The sequence below is a fragment of the Dendrobates tinctorius genome, unplaced genomic scaffold, assembly GCF_039654945.1.
Source record: "Dendrobates tinctorius isolate UK_male_01 unplaced genomic scaffold, ASM3965494v1 ptg000147l, whole genome shotgun sequence".
Lineage (NCBI taxonomy): Eukaryota > Metazoa > Chordata > Amphibia > Anura > Dendrobatidae > Dendrobates > Dendrobates tinctorius.
This window is the reverse complement of record NW_027361814.1, coordinates 701583-720112: the sequence shown is the minus strand read 5'-3', so window position 1 is coordinate 720112 and position 18530 is coordinate 701583. Positions and strand designations below refer to the sequence as shown.

Below are 18530 nucleotides of genomic sequence, written 5' to 3'. Positions count from 1 at the left end.
GGTACTTGAACCTATGATTGAAGAGTATTTGCTTGTACTGTATATTAGCATTAATGAGTACAAGGATGGCAGCGACAGGAGTCATCGGCAGTCCCCAGGCTGCAATGACAACTCATCCACACCCTACGAATCGAGTCTCCAGTGGGGTAATAGGGGCAAGAATGAAGGCCAACTTGGACAGCAACACTTTGCTGCTGTCAGAGGCATCTAGGTGGTTAAACAGCAGCGATCAGAGCTATTTAGACTTGTTGCTGATGCTGTATAACACAGCCAGCAGCCACTGTGTATGGCTTAGGAGTCTGTACTCATGACATACGCTTTACATGTATGGGGATGACTAGTCCTTCTAAACACAAGAATGTAATGCAACAATGACTACTTTTGTACATAGTCTGCTCCGTACCTTTAGAAGCTTGGCGTGTAGTAGCAGCGTGTACGCGGCTTCCGTGTAGTTATCACATTCTTTATGCAGGTCACACAACTTGTACAAGTACCTAAGAGATAAAAAGGACATTGAAAGGTGGAAAGCAGCTGCTCGGCACATCTCAAATGGTTCTAATTAATATTTGATACATTTCCATAGGATATCTATGGCGGATACCCACATGTAGACATATCAGGGGCTGTTCATACAAAGTGTTTGACCAGTCAGACCCGGTCCTGCTCTGCCCTCCCCCCCATCTACATTTGGGTCATCTGACAATAGATGAAGTTTTAATGCTAGTGGTTAGGACCTTACCGATTGGGGTACATCTTGTCGCAATGGGATGGATTTTATGCTTTTTTGATTACAAACAGTATTTACTAAGCACCCTATGTTATTTATAAGCACTATTACTATTTACTTACTTACAGAAGGGTATATGCTCGTTTTGCTTCTATCTTAGGTTTTGTCTTAAACTATTTCTGGCCATTATATGACTTGTGTCCTGTGTTTTAACCATTTTTTTTCCCGAAAGCAGACTCAACTTCTAATTTTTCAGTTGATTTCCCCATGCCCCGCACACAGACATAAGGGATACCAGTTTCCCTATCTTTCTGTAGCTCATTCTCAGAAGCAGTAGCACTGAGCGGTGCAGCTGTGATTCCGGCACTGGGATGAAAAACTCTCTTAAGACTGATTTTTAGCAAAATATCAGTGTGAATGATGAGGTCTGAAGGTGGGGAAGGGAGGGAGATGGGATGGGAAGAAGTTACTGATAAGTAGAGAATGAGGTATATTTCTCTAATAAGATATATTACAAAGTTTCGTATATTCACTTGTACCATTCATTTATGCAAAGCTTGTTGAAAGTGCGGCGCTCTAATGCAAGATCTGGGAAAAGGGGACTCTCCAATGAAAGTCTGTGGATCAGTGAAAACAAAAAACTGAACAGCACTAGGAATGTTTGATAGGATGATTTCTCCAGATTCGCCTTTTTTTTCATCCAAGAAAAACTGATTAAATACATACACTCGTGTGAACTGAGCCTAATGTAAAACACTGACTAGTGTGAGAAATGAGCACCGTGTGCCCCTGCACAGATTATTCGGGGTGACCCTTTAGTGCATTCCCCTAGGCTTAGCAGGCTCTCGACAGGGGAGATGTTTTCTGGTAAAACATCACTGACAACAAGGTCGTCCAAGGATTTTACAGCCGTTCACCGCAATGTGATTTCTCATTTCCCTCCCCTGTACTAAGGATGTTCTATAAAACGATACCCACCTAATATACATTTCTTCCCTCTCAATCTCTTTGTAGAAATTCTGTGGAAACAAAAAAAAAAACAAAAAAACAACAACATAACAAATAGTGCGTTTACTCATCTTTTCTGCAACCTGTAACACAAATGCAGTTTACAGAGAAAATAGCGCATGAATATTCATGGTCAGTCGGAATGTAAATTCAGAAAACTCTGAGTCACTGCACTTAGCCTGGGGGTTTATTGTGCTTTACAGTAACTGGAGGAAACTTTCCTCCAGACTGGGAATTCTTCATAAAGAGTTATGTATCTGACCTCTAAAATTTAGATGTGACTTACAGAGGGAACAAAACAAGGAGTAAGATGAATGAGAATAGAACATTAGGAGATGCATACTCCGACACCAAGCATTAGGGCAAGTCGTGCACGATCAACAGTTCATTAAAGGGGTTGAATGTGCTCAAACAAGGTGTTATCTGAGCATGCTCGGGTGCTAATCGGGTGTCTTTGGCGTGCTCGAATAATATGTTCGAGTCCCTGCAGTTGCATGTCTCTTGGCTGCTCAACAGCAGAAACACATGCAGGGATTGCCTGTGGCAGCCGTGGGGACTCGGACATATTATTCAAGCACGACGAAAACACTGGGGTAGCATCCGAGCATGCTCAGAAAACACCTTACCAGAGCACCTTCGATCATCACTAGCATCTCTGTGTTAGACAGGGATGGACTATCATAAGGATATGCCATCCCTTTATGATCACAGGGGCTCCTGAGAATCTATTAGAAGCCGCATTTAGGGCAGCACGCTGGCTCAGTGGTTAGGACTGTTGCTTTGCAGCACAGCGGTTCTGGGTGCAAATCCCACCAAGGACGACATCTAGTGAGCTTGCATGCGTTACCTCCGGGGTTTCCTGGTTTCCAAATTCCACCTACACTTTAAGTGATGCCATACCCTTGTGATATCACATTAAGAAATGCAACTTCGTGGTGCATACAATGTGCTGAACTCTTTTTGTTTTTTTCCTTTTTTGTGGAAAAACGGTAATTCCGTCATTTGGATTCTTTTCTATATGGCATATACCGTACAGATGTAAAGAATTTCATTTTGATAGATCACAATTTTATGAATGCGGTGACCAAATATGTTTATATATATTTTGTTTGGTTTTAAACTTGACCTATTTTTTTTTTTTAGGTCCTCCAGAGGACCTGAACCTATGATTGCTTCTAGTATACACGACAATACTTTAGTAAAATAATATATAGTAAAATTAACAATGTCCTACCACAGAAGCACCAAAATGGAGAAGACAGGGACGTTCCAGCAACCCATCCGCACCCTGCGACTGCAGCATAAGCTGAGGGGGTTGATGGCGGCAGGGACAGATGCCTACAGCTACAATCACTACTGTTTAAAGCTCGGTACCGGCTGTACAGCACAGCCAGCCCAACCCTGCATGGAGGAGGCTCAGCTGTAAAGTCTAATATCAGACTGATCCGTTATTTCGGCAGGCAGACCGTATGAGTAGGGCAACAGATCACTCCACATCAACAATTGGTCACGCAAACAGTTCGTGTGTAAGGGGGGTATCAGTCATACAGTTTATGGGGGACCCATATTTATCAGACACTTAATTTATGGCACAAACTACTTTATTCCTGCTGAAATTTTTTTTTTTTTTTTTTTTTTTTTTACATATTTCTTTTTTAACTTTGCCATATTGTTTTTACAAAGGGGGTGTGGCTAATCATGCAGAGCAGCCTACAGACACCCCCCCCCCCCCCCCCGAGGAATCCTGTGAGCCACTCCCCTTTGATAAAAACCCATACAAATTTAGAAGTGAAAAAAAAATTCTGGATCCATAAGTTGATTTAAAAAAATAAAAAAAATTAAATACTCTAGGAAGCAGCGGTAATAAAACAAGAGCAAAAGCTGAGCACTATTGACCTTGTGACCATTACTCTAATCTGTACTGTCCTGATCTAGGATAAAAGCAAGATAATACTGGACTGGGTTACATCTATACTTTTGCCACTGACCAATACATTGACGGTGCAGCTCATTCGGTTCTCCTTATTCTCGTCATGCATAATAGTCCTGTAGTCTAGAAGTCTCTCCATCAGTCGGACAACCAAGGTAACAAAAGTTTCTCCGCTCTTGGCCAGATATTTATGCTTCCTGCAATGCTCCAAGAGTCTGCAAAACAAACCAAAAATAAACTTTGTTACTAGCCTATTCCTGACTTAAGCGTTATTTTAAGCCAAGAGCTTCATTAGCACATTTTAATTATAAGCGAACTGTAAAGTTCACGGCTTGCTTGTTATTGTCCCGTGTGCCTATACTTAGGTATAAATCTTAACGGTTAATCAACACTTACATCTTCTCAAACAACACTTTGTACTGCTCGTCCCCTCGCCCTCCTTCTACCTCGTGGTCTAACTTGGTGATGATCTCGTTTTCAAACTAAAAGGAAAAAAAATGGAAAGGAAACAAGAATAAGACACAAAAATTAACGTTTACAGGAAACAGAGCTGTGACAACCGAATCTAAAAAGAAGAAAAAAATTAATCCGTCATTTGATAGTCCTGAAAGTCAGATAATGTGGCGTTTGTTTTCCTGGATAGAACCTAAATATATGACATTTCACAAGAGTAGAAGCTGAAAGGAAGCAGGAAGATGTATTCAGATGACCACCCCTGATGTACACCAACTTCTAATAGTTTATTGCCCCCAATCTTACCAACATGCATTTAATTTTATTAATGGGCAATTGGACGCAATGCAATCTGCCAGAACATCTGACCCAATTAAAATAGTTTTGTTGGCAATCATCATAAAACTGCCAATATATTACAATCTTCAGGAAGCAGATCACAATACCAGGAAAGGGACAATATGTTCCTCATCAGCAGGCAGCAAGGGAGAGGGCACTGCCTGCACCAGTGTGCCACCAGGGAGAAGACACTGCTGCATCTAATCACGAGCTATAGTAAGATCCCCAGGTAGAAGACCCTGCCCCACTGGATCCTCGGGGAGAGGACACGGCCCCACTGGGTCTCCTGAGAAAGAACATGGCCCCACTTGCTCCCCACCTATATGACACTACCCACGAGTCACCGGCTATAGAACACTACCCACTGAGTCAGGATATTGCACCAGTTGGACACCAAAGAAGCAGCATAGGACACTAACCACTGAGTCACCAGGGAGAAAATACTGTCCCCAGGGAGAGGACATTCACCTACTGGATCACCAGCTATAGGACTCTACCCACTAAATCACCACAAAGAGGCCACTACCCCACTTGGTCACTGAGGAGCAGTATAGAACTCTGCCCGACTGCATCCCACAGAGACGGGACACAGCCCCACTGGGTCATCAGGAATAAGACACGCCCACCTAGGTCATCAGGGACAAGATACGGCCCTGCTGGGTACCCCAGAAAAAGACACCGCTCCGCTGGGTGTCCAAGGATGGGACACCACTCTACTGGGTACCTCAGGGACAAGACATAGTCTGATGGGTAGCCCAGGGATAAGATACCACCTCACTGGGTACTTCAGGGAGGGGACAGGGCCTCGATAGGAAGCCCAGGTACAGAACATGGCCCCGCTGGGTACCTCAGGAACGCAGCCCCGCTAGGTCACCAGGATTAAGACACGGCCGCCTCGGTCATCAGGGACAAGACATGGCCCTGCTGGGTACCTCAGGAAAAAGACACAGCCCCGCTGGGTCTCTAGAGTATGGAACACCACTCTACTGGGCACCTCAGTGACGAGATATAGCCCGCTGGGTTGCCCAGGGATAAGACAAGGCCCCACTGAGTACTTCAGGGAGGGGACACGGCCCTGCTAGGAACTGAAGGGACAGAACATGGCCCCGCTGGGTACCATAGGGATGGAACGTGGCCCTGCTGGGTACCCCAGGAAAAAGACACGGCCCCGCTGAGTCTCTAAGTATGGAACAACACTCTACTGGGTACCTCAGTGACAAGACATAGCCTGCTGGGTAGCCCAGGGATAAGTCACGGCCCCACTGAGTACTTCAGGGACAGGACAAGGCCCCGCTAGGAACCCCAGGGACAGAACATGGCCCCGTTGCCTACCTCAGGGACGGAATACGGCCCCGCTGGGTACCCCAGGGATAGTACAAGGCCCTGCTGGGTCACAAAAATCAGATAAAGCCCCACACGGTCATCATTACTTTTGACGAGACTTCATGTAATTGTAGCTTATAAGTTTTAGAGGTGTAGTTTTTGTTTAGAAATATGCCTTAGATTGGTGAATGGATGGTGAAGAAAGTTAGGAGAGGAGTTATTTCTCCTAAAAGAACCAAACTTCAGCAACCAAACCAAGCTAAAGGTGTGTATTTTCTTGGGTCTGCTTCCATTTCAACTGCACGGGCCCTTCTGATCAGTGCAATTCACACACGAGGAACATACTGGTATGTAAGCTTATTATTATTTTAACCAGAAATTAAAATGATTGCTTCATTCTCTTGCATTTATTTTTTCTTTTTCGCTCACTTTTCAGTTTCCAGAAAAATTAACATAATTAAAGGAAAACAGGATCTAGGTTTAATTAAAATTACTATCATTATCTCTTCCCATAATTACATATTATCTATTATCGTTTACAACCTTTCAGCAGAATTGTCTGCTTGATTAATTTAATATGTTAACTACTGTCAAAAATGTGACCTTTTCACAGCAAAAATGAACTGAAACCTAGATGTTTTCATCATTTTAGATGAATGTTAAAGGTGAAAAAAGAGAGCACACAGCGTGATGAAGAGGATTGACCTTTTGCTATTTTGAGGCCGAGACCTTAGAGATGAGCGAGGTACAAGTAACACATAAAACTATGACAAATGGACTATTCTCAGAATTGTTGCTCTATTAGCTGCAATTTATTAAGACAATTAACATAAAATATAAAAAATAATTAAATCATTTATTTCCATTTCTTATAAAGCAGCAACGCTATTGTGCACCGTTGTACAGATCGGTCCCAAAATACGACATCCTTATCTCAAATACGCATTAAGACCAATTTCATGCAAAGTTAATTAGGCTGCTGTTCACACTTTGAGAGACTGTGATAAAACGCCAACTTTTTTTTATGCAGTTTTTCTAAAAAAAAAAAAAAACCTCAGCATTTTTACATCGATTTGGGAAAATTGCAGTATATAAAAAAAACTATGCAGCATTACCAAAATTTTGCATTGTGTGAATACAGCATCATTCTATTAGTATGCTTTCTATTGTTTTGTACCTTCAACTTGGTTAAATGAAAATCTGATTAAAAAAAAAAAGTATGCTTTTGGGAGGAAACCTAAAACCCTGGTTGGAGTACAAACCCCAGACATGACATGGAGCAGTGCTAACCACAGAGTAACCGGGCTGTAATCCGAGCAAGACTAATAATGTACAGTGGGAAACCCTTCAAATGACTAGCGATGTTGGGTTTAACATGGACTGCTCCTTTGCCTCCTGGCTTCCCGCGCCCATGAAAGTGCACAGCTCGGACTTGTGGCATGTTCATGCCACGGGTCCGAACTGTGCCCTCTCCCATGCTGCTGGCAGAGACAGTTTTACCTCTGCAGCTTTGGAGGAACACAAGGATCCAGTGAGGCAGCCAACTTCAGAGTAGCACTTGCAAGCTCTAAAGGAAAGGGCTTGTAAGCGTCTTTTCCTTCCCTAGGACACCGGGCACTGGTAATACGCTGCAGTGGTGGCTGGTAGCCTAAGAAATGAGAAACTATAGACTTAAAAATTCATCTGTTCTTGACTTGAAAAGCAATTTTAACAAAAGATAGAATTACAAAGTTACTTGTTTTAAGATGAGACAACACCTCCTTTTAAAATATTGCAACTCCTTACGATAATGAAGCTAGAGGATCAAAAAGTGAAAAACAAACGCAGAATCAATGTCAAAGAGCATAAAACCACTAACTGGAAAGGACATGCCATGTACCAAAATTTGTAAAGCAAATTGGACTGTGCCTTTAGTTTGGACTCTTTATTGTCCTAGTTCACTTACATGGTAATGTAACTGGAAGGGTTGATGGCAGCAGGGATCTGACTGCAGGACTGCCTGGTAAATGGTAACTGGACCATCATGTAAGTCTTCCAAAGAAAAAGCTGGTCATTTTCTTAAGTTCTTTTGCTGGCTTTAAGAGTAAGACGGTTGAGATTTTGAGCTGGGGCACTTGCTAGTTGCTTCCCTAGAGCTGCATCTAAATACCATGGCCAAGGTAAACTGGCTTGTAAGTATCCCTGCGGACCTCATGACCCAGTTAATCCCACCCTGAACTGATATGCAAATGAGGCTGAAGAACTATTTGTAGATCTGAAGCCTCTGTCACGCCAGCTCTATTCCACACCCAGTGCCGCCACCTCCTGCTGGACAGAAGACTCCTCTGCTTGAAGTCACACAGCGTAGAAACAGTTAATCAAGGAAAAGGAGGTGGCCCTGGGCGGGGAATAGAGTTGGAGTGACAGAGGCTTCCGATTTACCATATCAATTCAAACGTGGATTTCTCAGTAATGGAGGAATGAACTGGCCATGTAAAGTTATTGCTGGACTTGTCTTTGAAAGAACTACATGAGCAGTCTAAAAATAAAAGGGGACTTGTGCTGTCTGCTCTCCCCTGTTCACAAAACTGCAGCGAAGACTTAGTTGGAGAGGTAGGTCATGCATGCACCCTACTGCTCCATTAACTGGTCCAGGAGGTAAATATACATTTTCTTGTAGCCAAGGAAGAAACGGGGACAGAAGAACCTCTCCTGTTAATCAGTGGGGAACCACACTAATCTAACAGTTATCACCAATTCAGTGGACAGATGACAACCTGATCAGGCTGTAATACCCAATAAACGTTACTGCCAAAATTACAAACAACTTACTCTTTATATATTAGTTTTTGCAACATCCAGACGTTCTATATTGGTGATGCGTGGCATACAGAAAAAAAAACAAAAACACAAAGACATCAATAAATGTGTTTAACGGCAACATTAGCTCGAGTCTAAGGTCTCGCATGTTACAGAAGAAAGCAAAGCTGATGTCAGGTCTGACATTTATGTATGTTACACTAAAAGCCAATGGTCAATCAATAAATAAAGAGAAATCCCTTGGCAACTTCTAAAACTAGAGAAAAACCAAACAATACAAGTAGTAACATAATATTAGCTGACACTATGGATTGAGTAGAAAGATGAAGAATACCAAGGCACATTGGACAGACCCATGCTAGAAAGAAGCAGAACAACGGCTTCATGACTTGGTTGTCCGTGCTTACTTGGATGTGAAGCCTCAGTGTTCTGGAACGATGGACTTTCCGTATCATGTATATATTTATATTAATACTGATAACCTGTAATGTTTGTCATGAATGATTAGGATATAGTCTAAAAGGTTTGATATTTGGGGCTCCCAACAAATGGGACCCTCACAATGCAGGAGGATCCGGTGTCCGGACCATGTTCCGGGTATAAAAAGTGGCCAACGGTGACTGGTTAACTCCCATGTTAGATTTTCATAGCTGAGGCCAGAAAGAAGAGCGGGCTATGCTACACTATTTCAGAAATTTGGAAGTTTATGCCCAATCACTTCTATGGATGTTACAGAGACAGCGGGGTACAGCCCACGCCGATAATCACATAATCATGGCTGCCGCATGCAGACAAGTATTCCCATCTCAGCTATGAATATTGGAAAAGGGTAATAAAGGGGAATGGAAAAGTTTTATTTTTATATGGTATTACACACGTTTGTGTGAATAGAGGAGAAAACTTTGGTCAGCATCTTCACTTCTTTGCCATAGGCTAAAGCAGTTTACAGATGTGACCTCTCACTCTTGAGGTCACATCTTGTCTTTTGATTGTGTCTTTGACTTTGAAAGAGCTACATGGGCATACACAGATTCTGACCGCTTACTCATTCCCTATGGGACTTGCGGTTTTGCACTTGCGGTGAGACAAAAAAACACAGCTAGCAGCGTTTTTTTCCGTTGCTGCAAGTACCGCATTTGCGGGATCGCGGCAAAACTTCAAGTGCCGCACATGTCCGCAAGTCCCATAGGGAATGAATGAGGCCGAATGCAGTGTTGCCATAAGTGATCCGTTACGTGACAGATGCGGAAAAAAACTGCCGGATCTGCCGCGAATGGCGAAAATCGCTGATGTGAAAGTAGCTCAAGTCACTACTGACAGTGTCTGCATTAGTCATACTCGCCAATTGGGGACAGCACGAAAAGTGTCTAGGGCAGCACAATCTCTAAATACGGCCCTGGTAATACCTTCTCTTTTCCTGAGAAGGCGCTGCAGGTAAATAAAGCACTTAGTGTCAAATTTCTCCTTAGTTTACAGCTAATTTCTGGGGATCCAAAAAGGGCATCACTATGTGATCAACTTATTGTCAAGGGCCTCCACTTATTTATAGAGTCCGTCTAAATCGGGGAATCCCTTGAATGACTGTAGGCAGAATAGAAATAGTCATGTGAAGAACCCCAACTCAGATATCCTAAATGATCAGAGTTAAGCAAAAAGATTTTCAGGATCTTGGTCCAGCAGCCATGTCATGAGTCTATGTTCCTGTGAACCACATCCATCCTCGGCTTCTCTTTTAGTTGGTCCAGCGTGACACCTTGCCAATGTTACGCCACAATGATGACATCCCTGAAAGAGGAGTCTGAGATTCCAGCAGGTAGGAGGCACTTCACAGTGCTCTTGTCTGAAAGCCAGAGGACCACCGACATGACCACTGGAACATGGACCTGCAAATCTTTTTGCTTATCTCTATTAAGGACAGACTTAATCGAAACTGAAAGATCTTTCAGTTACATGAATGGTAAAACGATAAGAATATGCCCGGGTGTCCTGTTACTGGGACTTTTAATGGATCCTCTGGCAAGAGTGAGTATCAGCAAGTATACAATTTCTCTGCAGCAGCCCCACAGGTGAAGTGGGGTATTACACAATGTAGGTGATGATTTTTTTCTAGACTCTGTTTAATAGAAAGGGGTCTTGAATATGACCTCTTAAGGCCTTATTGGGGTGTCTGGAAAGGTTTTTTTTTTTTTTTTTTTTTAACTAGATACCCCACAAATTAAAAACAAAATAAAACACAATCCGATGTGTAGAGGCAGCGTGTTTTATAAATTATAAATCATTTGCTAAATTCAGCTTCGGCAGAATATGACTGCAGGAGTTCCCAATATCCAAGGGATTCGCTTTATTGAGTGTCTTGTCTTTTTAAAAAGACAGAACAGATCCACTAATGTGTGCATTCACAGACAGCCCCGGATTTTCGTTTCCGCATGTAGGAGCCTAACATTGGCTGGGGAATGGCAGAACAGCATTGCCTCTACAGTTGGCTGTCTCGGCCCATTTAGGTCTCCGTTCAATTAAAACTTAATGAGTACAGTTCTAGTTACTTAAATGCTCTCTGCATCAATAATTATTAAGCTTGAGCTCTTCATTCACCTGCGTGGAGAAGCATTTACATCTCATAACATCTACAATCACTATTTACTCCTACAATTAAACCTTTCATTTCCATCACAAACTTATTAAACATATGAGTTTTTTTCCGGAAGGAAAATCCTCTTGGGTGGCGCTCAGCTAAATAACATTTAACTTGGGCGTCTTCAGATAAACCGCTTTTTTTCCATTATTTGATTATTTTCATTAGATCCATCTACAGATAGGCCCATATATGTTTGGACAGAGACATTTTTCTAATTTTGGTTCTAGACATTACCACAATGAATTTTAAACAAAACAATTCAGATGCAGTTGAAGTTCAGACTTTCAGCTTTCATTTGAGGGGATCCACATTAAAATTGGATGAAGGGTTTAGGAGTTTCAGCTCCTTAACATGTGCCACCCTGTTTTTAAAGGGACCAAAAGTAATTGGACCGTTGACTCCAAGGCCATTTCATGGACAGGTGTGGGCAATCCCTTTGTTATGTCATTCTCAATTAAGCAGATAAAAGGCCTGGAGTTGATTTGAGGTGTGGTGCTTGCATTTGGAAGGTTTTGCTGTGAAAGAAACAGGCGGTCAAAGGAGCTTTCCATGCAGGTGAAACAAGCCATTCTTAAGCTGCAAAAATAGAAAAAACCCATCCGAGAAATTGCTGCAACATTAGGAGTGGCAAAATCTACAGTTTGGTACATCCTGAGAAAGAAACAAAGCACTGGTGAACTCATCAATGCAAAAAGACCTGGGTGCCCACAGAAGACTAACAGTGGTGGATGATCGCAGAATAATCTCCATGGTGAAGAGAAACCCCTTCACAACAGCCAACCAAGTGAGCAACACTCTCCAGGAGGTAGGCGTATCAATATCCAAATCTACCATAAAGAGAAGACTGCATGAAAGTAAATACAGAGGGTTCACTGCACGGTGCAAGCCACTCATAAGCATCAAGAATAAAAAGGCTAGACTGGACTTTGCTAAAAAACATCTAAAAAAGCCAGCACAGTTCTGGAAGAACATTCTTTGAACAGATGAAACCAAGATCAACCTCTACCAGAATGATGGAAAGAGAAAAGTATGGCAAAGGCGTGGTACAGCTCAAGATCCAAAGCATATCACATCATCTGTAAAACATGGCGGAGGCAGTGTGATGGCTTGGGCATGCATGGCAGCCAGTGGCACTGGGTCACTAGTGTTTATTGATGTGACACAGGACAGAAGCAGCCGAATGAATTCTGAGCTATTCAGAGCTATACTGTGTGCTCAGATCCAGCCAAATGCAGCCAAACTGATTGGTCGTCGTTTCATACTACAGATGGACAATGACCCAAAACATAAAGCCAAAGCAACCCAGGAGTTTAGTAAAGCAAAGAAGTGGAATATTCTTGAATGGCCAAGTCAGTCACCTGATCTCAACCCAATTGAGCATTTCACTTGTTAAAGACTAAACTTCAGACAGAAAGGCCCACAAACAAACAGCAACTGAAAACCACTGCAGTGAAGGCAGAGCATCAAAAAGGAGGAAACACAGCGTCTGGCGATGTCCATGAGTTCAAGACTTCAGGCAGTCATTGCCAACAAAGGGTTTTCAACCAAGCACTAGAAATGAACATTTTATTTACAATTATTTAATCGGTCCAATTACTTTTGGTCCATTTAAAAACAGGGTGTCACATGTTAAGGAGCTGAAACTCATAAACCCTTCATCCAATTTTAATGTGGATACCCTCAAATGAAAGCTGAAAGTCTGAACTTCAATTGCATTTGACTTGTTTTGTTTAAAATTCATTGTGGTAACCAAAATTAGAAAAATGTTGTCTCTGTCCAAATATATATGGACCTAACTGTATGTACATACAAGGGGTTTATTACAACAACAATAAACCTTTCCATATGAAGCCATTGTGGTACGGAAAAGGGTGTTTTGCTGGATGGGAGATACATTTCTCACAGCAGGTTAAAGTTTGGATGGGATTTTCCCTAAAGACAAGGAACTGCGATGATGTTAAGGTCACGTGATAACGTGTGGGCTATATAATGGAGGTTGGTATTTGGCACATAGTGAGTGTGTGTGGAAGATACAGGAACTTGGCTGGAGTTAGCCTGAATCTGTTTGTTGGACTGCACATGCTGCAGAGCTATAGCAGCAAGACTCCAAACAACCCTGGGAATGGCACCGGGCAGATGACACTGACCTGGCAAACGCTTAGTTAAGCCCGTCTCATGCAAAGGTGAGTCTGGGACCTGTGGATCTCCAAGCTGGAGCATGTTTATGTTTTCCGTTACTTTCAGTTAACCTGCTGTTTTTCAAAGTGACATTAAACCACTGAAGTTGTTGCCTCGTTACTTCGGCCCTGCCATTCCTTACCAGAGCAAATTCCTACACCATATATATAGCAAATGGATGCCATGGAGGTGTGCACACACTGCTCGTGTCCTTTATTCTTTCTGTAAGGCAGAGTAGAAAAAGGATGGCTTCTACTCTAGTGGACACAGCCTGTCAATGTATTACATAGTCTTCCCTTGATGCAAGTGGCCGCGATTAGATTTGAGCAAAGTGATTTTCAGGACCTTGATACAGCGGTCTAGTCAATAGTCGATGGCCACCGGATCAGAGTCTTATGAAATTCATTTCTGGCTCCTCTTTTTATTTGTAAGCCTGGCATGATGTCATCGATGTGGTGCTGACTAATCAAAAAAAGAGTTGAAGATGTCGGCCGGTAAGAGACGGTGTTAAGGGTTCTGGTCTGGCAGCCTCGGGATATCGATGTGGCCGCATCAGGCAGCCTTGGGATATCCATGTGCCCGTGTCTGGCACAGCCTTGGGAATCAGATATTGATGTGGCCACCGGACAAGAGTCTTGTGAATGTTTTCGATTAATTCTAGCTGGCATGTAATCATCATACACTTCCCATGCAGCATTCGAGGGTTTCCTTCTATTGAAAAGCAAAGGAGAAATCCAGCATTTCCCTGATAAAAAAATATGCCGATAGTTTTATTCCAACATAGGTCGAAAATGGACAATACCAGTACTACAAAATTAAAAGGATAAAAAACTACGCTTTTTGAACTAAGTTTAGTCTGAAACGAGTAGGATTTATCCTTAAAATTTTGAAGTACAGGGATTGTCCATTTTTGCCTTTTTTTAGAATAATGCTGTCTGCATATTTTTTATCCAGGAAACGGCTGGACTTCTCCTTTGTTTGCGGTCCTACACTACTCTACAGCAGGAGTGGTGTTTGTCCGTGCCGAAGCCTGCTGGACACTACAAACTGGGCGAGCTGGATTATTCCTTTGACTTTCCTCTGAATGACTGGGAGATTGTACAAAATAATGCTTTATTTTATCAAGACAAACCCATTTAGGGACAAACTCAGACAAATGAGTGACAATAGTTCAGTACTGGAAAAATGGAATTCAACATCGCTAGTTTTTAGAGTTCTACAGACTAGTTCTTCCTTAAGGGGGTTTATACAGAACTTGATTTTAATGACCTATCCTATTATTAATATCAGATAAGGAAAACATACGTGACCCCCACGATCAGCCGTCTGCACTCTACATGGAGTTAGGACATCACAGCTCAGTACACCATGTAGTGGTCATTACTGGGTACTGCAGCTCATCGCCCATTGGAGTGAAAGGCAATGAAGAAGAGGAAAGGCTCTGGTGTCAAGGCTCTGTACACTACTTATTTTCAGCCGCTGCAAGATCTGTTAACAGCTGATCGGTAGGGATGAAGTGTGTAGGATCAGTACCGATCTGATATTGATGAAATATCCTGGATAACCCTTTTTAACTTGTCTCTAAACCTGAAATATTCTGATATGAATGGCACAATATGGTATTGAAATTATATCATGACAAACTCAATTTATGAAAAGGAGGGAGACAAGGAGTGAGCCAAGACACAGGAGGAGCATGTACAAGTTAAAATAAATACTTGCAATTCCCTGTCTGACCACATGGTGCGCTGTTGGAGGAGATTACTGTAAGATGATATTTTAATGCACCACGTAGTGACGGTAATAAGGCAATCATGAAGAACAGACATTACTCACCAATTACTAAACGTTATTTGTTGACTGCTGTTGCCTTGTTCTTAGGGAGTTCTTTTTGTATCACAATTATAAAGGGAGGACTTCCTAAAATAATAGTGTGCTATGTATCTTATGCAATGGGTTCTTAAAAATGTATGGCAGATACACCGCTATAGGGGAAATGTGAAAAATAGCAGCCTGATTAACCTTTATTCCCATAAGTTGTAGCATCGCTTTCGCACACTCCAGATGACAATTGCGCATTTTTAGCAGCGAGATTCCTGCAAATCTCACAATAACAGCCGATATAACGACCTCTTCTGGAATCTGCGGGTGGAGAGGATTCGGCTTCTTGCAGAACGGTCTGAAGAGTCTTTTAATTCCGTGCTCACATGTCTCTGGAATAGATAGCGGTGCAGAAGTAAATGCTGACGGGATCCGCTGCCTGTCCACGCACACACTGACCCGCTGAGACTTGGCACAGCAGCGTGGGAGTGAGTGGGAGATCAATGAGACATCTCTTTATCCAGGGAATGAAACGCGCGAACAGGCTTTGTACACAGTTGCAGTCTGGGTGCTATTGTGCGGACCCCGTGTACACATTGTAGAGCAAGGAACACCCTTTATTAATCCTCAAGATGAAAGCACAGGGGGTTACCAAGACTTAATGAGACAGACAGGGAAAGTTCGATGTTTCCTGATGACGGCTATATAGGAGCGGAATTGTTTTTTTTTGACTCACCGCTCCAAGCTGGGTTGTTCATGCAAGTTAATAATGATGGAAGTTAAAGGGGTATTCCTATCTCACACAAAATTATGCCACTATTTTATGATTGGTGGGGACCCCGGAGAATGGCTTTAGTCTGTCTCTGCGCAGAAGCGCCCTAAGCCTCTCGCTGTGCAGGGGATCCACAACACAGCTACAAGTGAACAGCTTCCAGCTACATTTCCCTGCACAGCAGAGAAAAACAATGATGAGGGCTACAACAAAGAATTAGCACTGTGTTTTAGTATCTGTGGGGGTCCGAGAGGCCAGACCCCTATCAATCTGAAAACCAGACCTTTTTTTGCTTCCTGTAGCTTGTATTAGGCAACATATTAGGAAGCACAATACAGAGGTTGTCACCATTTATCATACTATATTAAAGGGATTAAACAATTTACAACCTGTTCTGAGCTCACACATCGTTTGTAACTAGCACAGACGAATGCTCATCAGTGGAGGTGTTGGACGCTCACCGATCTCATATTGTTGACCTATCCAACACCACAGGGCATCAATGGCTGGGTCCTGGACAACACCTTTAAAAAATATCTGCAGCACATCTTCATGCAGTTGCATGGGGCTGGCTGCCGTTCCCAGCAGAGCCGGGTGGCCAGAAGGGAAAATTAGAAGGGCATTAGTGATGAGCGAACGTACTCTGATAAGGTGTTATCTGAGCACGCTCGGGTGCTAACGGAGTGTCTTCAGGTGCTTGAAAAATAAGCTTGAGTCCCTGCGCCTGCATATATCGTGGTTGTTTGACAGCCGTAACATATTCAGGGATTTCCTGTTTGTTAGGCAATCCCTACAAGTGTTGCGGCTGTTTAACATCCGCGAGACATGCAGCTGTGGGATTCGAACATATTTTTTTGAGCCACTGAAGACACTTGGTTAGAACCTGAGCATGGTCAGATAACACTTTATCCGAGCACATTCGCTCATCATTAAAGGGCATACAAGTGCCCCATCAATCTCTACATCTGTGGCGCAGAGGTCCTCTATCGAATATAATGTTGTCACCATAACCTTTTTTTACATTATTTCAAACATTTCCTGTACAAAAAGTTAAAAAAAATAAAAAAAAAAAAAAGGTCACCAAAAACTCTCGGCTTAAAAGTATGTTACGGTCTTAGCACATAAAATAATGCCCACTGCATGTTATAATCTGTGACATTTGCTGGATTGACATCTCAATAAATTGCAGCCAGTGACAATCTCACCTCTGATACACCTGTATAGAAATGGGCAGCACACAATTAGTAGAACAGATCAGATGAAATCTCATTGTTATGCCGCCTCAGCGGGCAACTCTTCTTACCATCTGAAAACTCCTCGTAGAATGAAATTCACATTGCATCATGTCAAAGAAAATTGGGATGGTGGCTTTACGTAGTTCTGTCTCAGGGATCAGCGTCATTTCCAGGATGGGACCGACCATTTCAGGAATGAATTTGATTTTGTGTTGCCCTTTGAGGAGGAGGAAAGAAAAAGACAAAAATGAAGAAAAAACAAACAAACAAAGAAAGTGGATTTAGGTCAAGTGGTAAGAAAGGATAGAAAGGCTGCGGAGGATGACAGCGGTGCCCTCCTTCCTTCTTAAGGATATGTCTTCATGTAGAGTAGATAACCTTCACAGTCTTCGTAAAATTACTAAAAGAAACATTTAAGGGAGAATCTGAGCAGGAGAGAAAAAAAAAAAAAAGGCTTCCGGAATCTAGGCAAATTTACGGAGGGTAGGGAAGGCGCTCGAGGCACCTCTGCTACATTACGAGTAAGGTTATGTGTTCAGACAATATTTGGGTACATTCATTTCAAAGGTTCACAGCGGCAAATCTAGATAAGAAAACATCAAGAGGATTCTGATGGAATTTCCCTATGGAAATCAGCACCGTGTAATATGAAAGAAAATAAACCCAATACTAAAAATTTGGTGCTTCCATGGTACCGCACCAGTCTCTGTACAAACTGATCTCCTGTGATTATCTCACTCTTGTGATGTGCCGTCATCACAGGACGTCGACTGTATGAACACCGATGGGACCAGAAAAGGGAGTAACGCAAGGACCAGGGAAGGGGAGAATGGTGGCGGATTCTATATTTTACATATATAATAATGAACCCGCCACCATACTCCCCTTATATATGTCTATTGAAGTGCTAAGAATGTTCTGTAGTGTGAGGATGTGATCCTAAATGTAAAGTTAGGCAACTTTCTTAATGGTCTTCATTAAAACTTTTCTAGTAGTTTGCTGCTGCAGAGAGTTTTTATAGGAGTTTATCCCTTTCAATATAGGGCCTGCAGTTTATAGCGGCTGCAGTTTATATTAGAAAACAAACCTGCCTTTCTTGGGCGCACCGGCGAGTCTCCACCGCTGCCGCCGATGCCTGGCATTGACTGCAGCGCTGCCGTCACATCGACAGTGTGGCAGCTCTAAAAGCGGTGTTCCATCTACACTGGCAGAGCAGCCAATAACAAACACTGGCAGCAGCGGCGGAGACTTACCAATGGACTAAGAAGGTATGTACGATATGGTTTTTAGTTTTATATTACACAACAGCT

General features: G+C 42.5%; 1 protein-coding gene across 1 annotated transcript in view; it reads right to left on the bottom strand.

Moving 5' to 3' along the window:
* DOCK1 (dedicator of cytokinesis 1) overlaps nt 1–18530 on the bottom strand; it is a 495500-nt gene that overhangs the window by 75205 nt on the left and 401765 nt on the right. Inside the window, exons 33-37 of the mRNA XM_073546335.1 lie at nt 17289–17437; nt 4062–4147; nt 3724–3880; nt 1706–1746; nt 404–494 (exon numbers count right to left, since the gene is read on the bottom strand). Of these exons, the coding sequence (XP_073402436.1) occupies nt 404–494; nt 1706–1746; nt 3724–3880; nt 4062–4147; nt 17289–17437 (524 nt within the window). The remainder of the gene's footprint in view (nt 1–403; nt 495–1705; nt 1747–3723; nt 3881–4061; nt 4148–17288; nt 17438–18530) is intronic.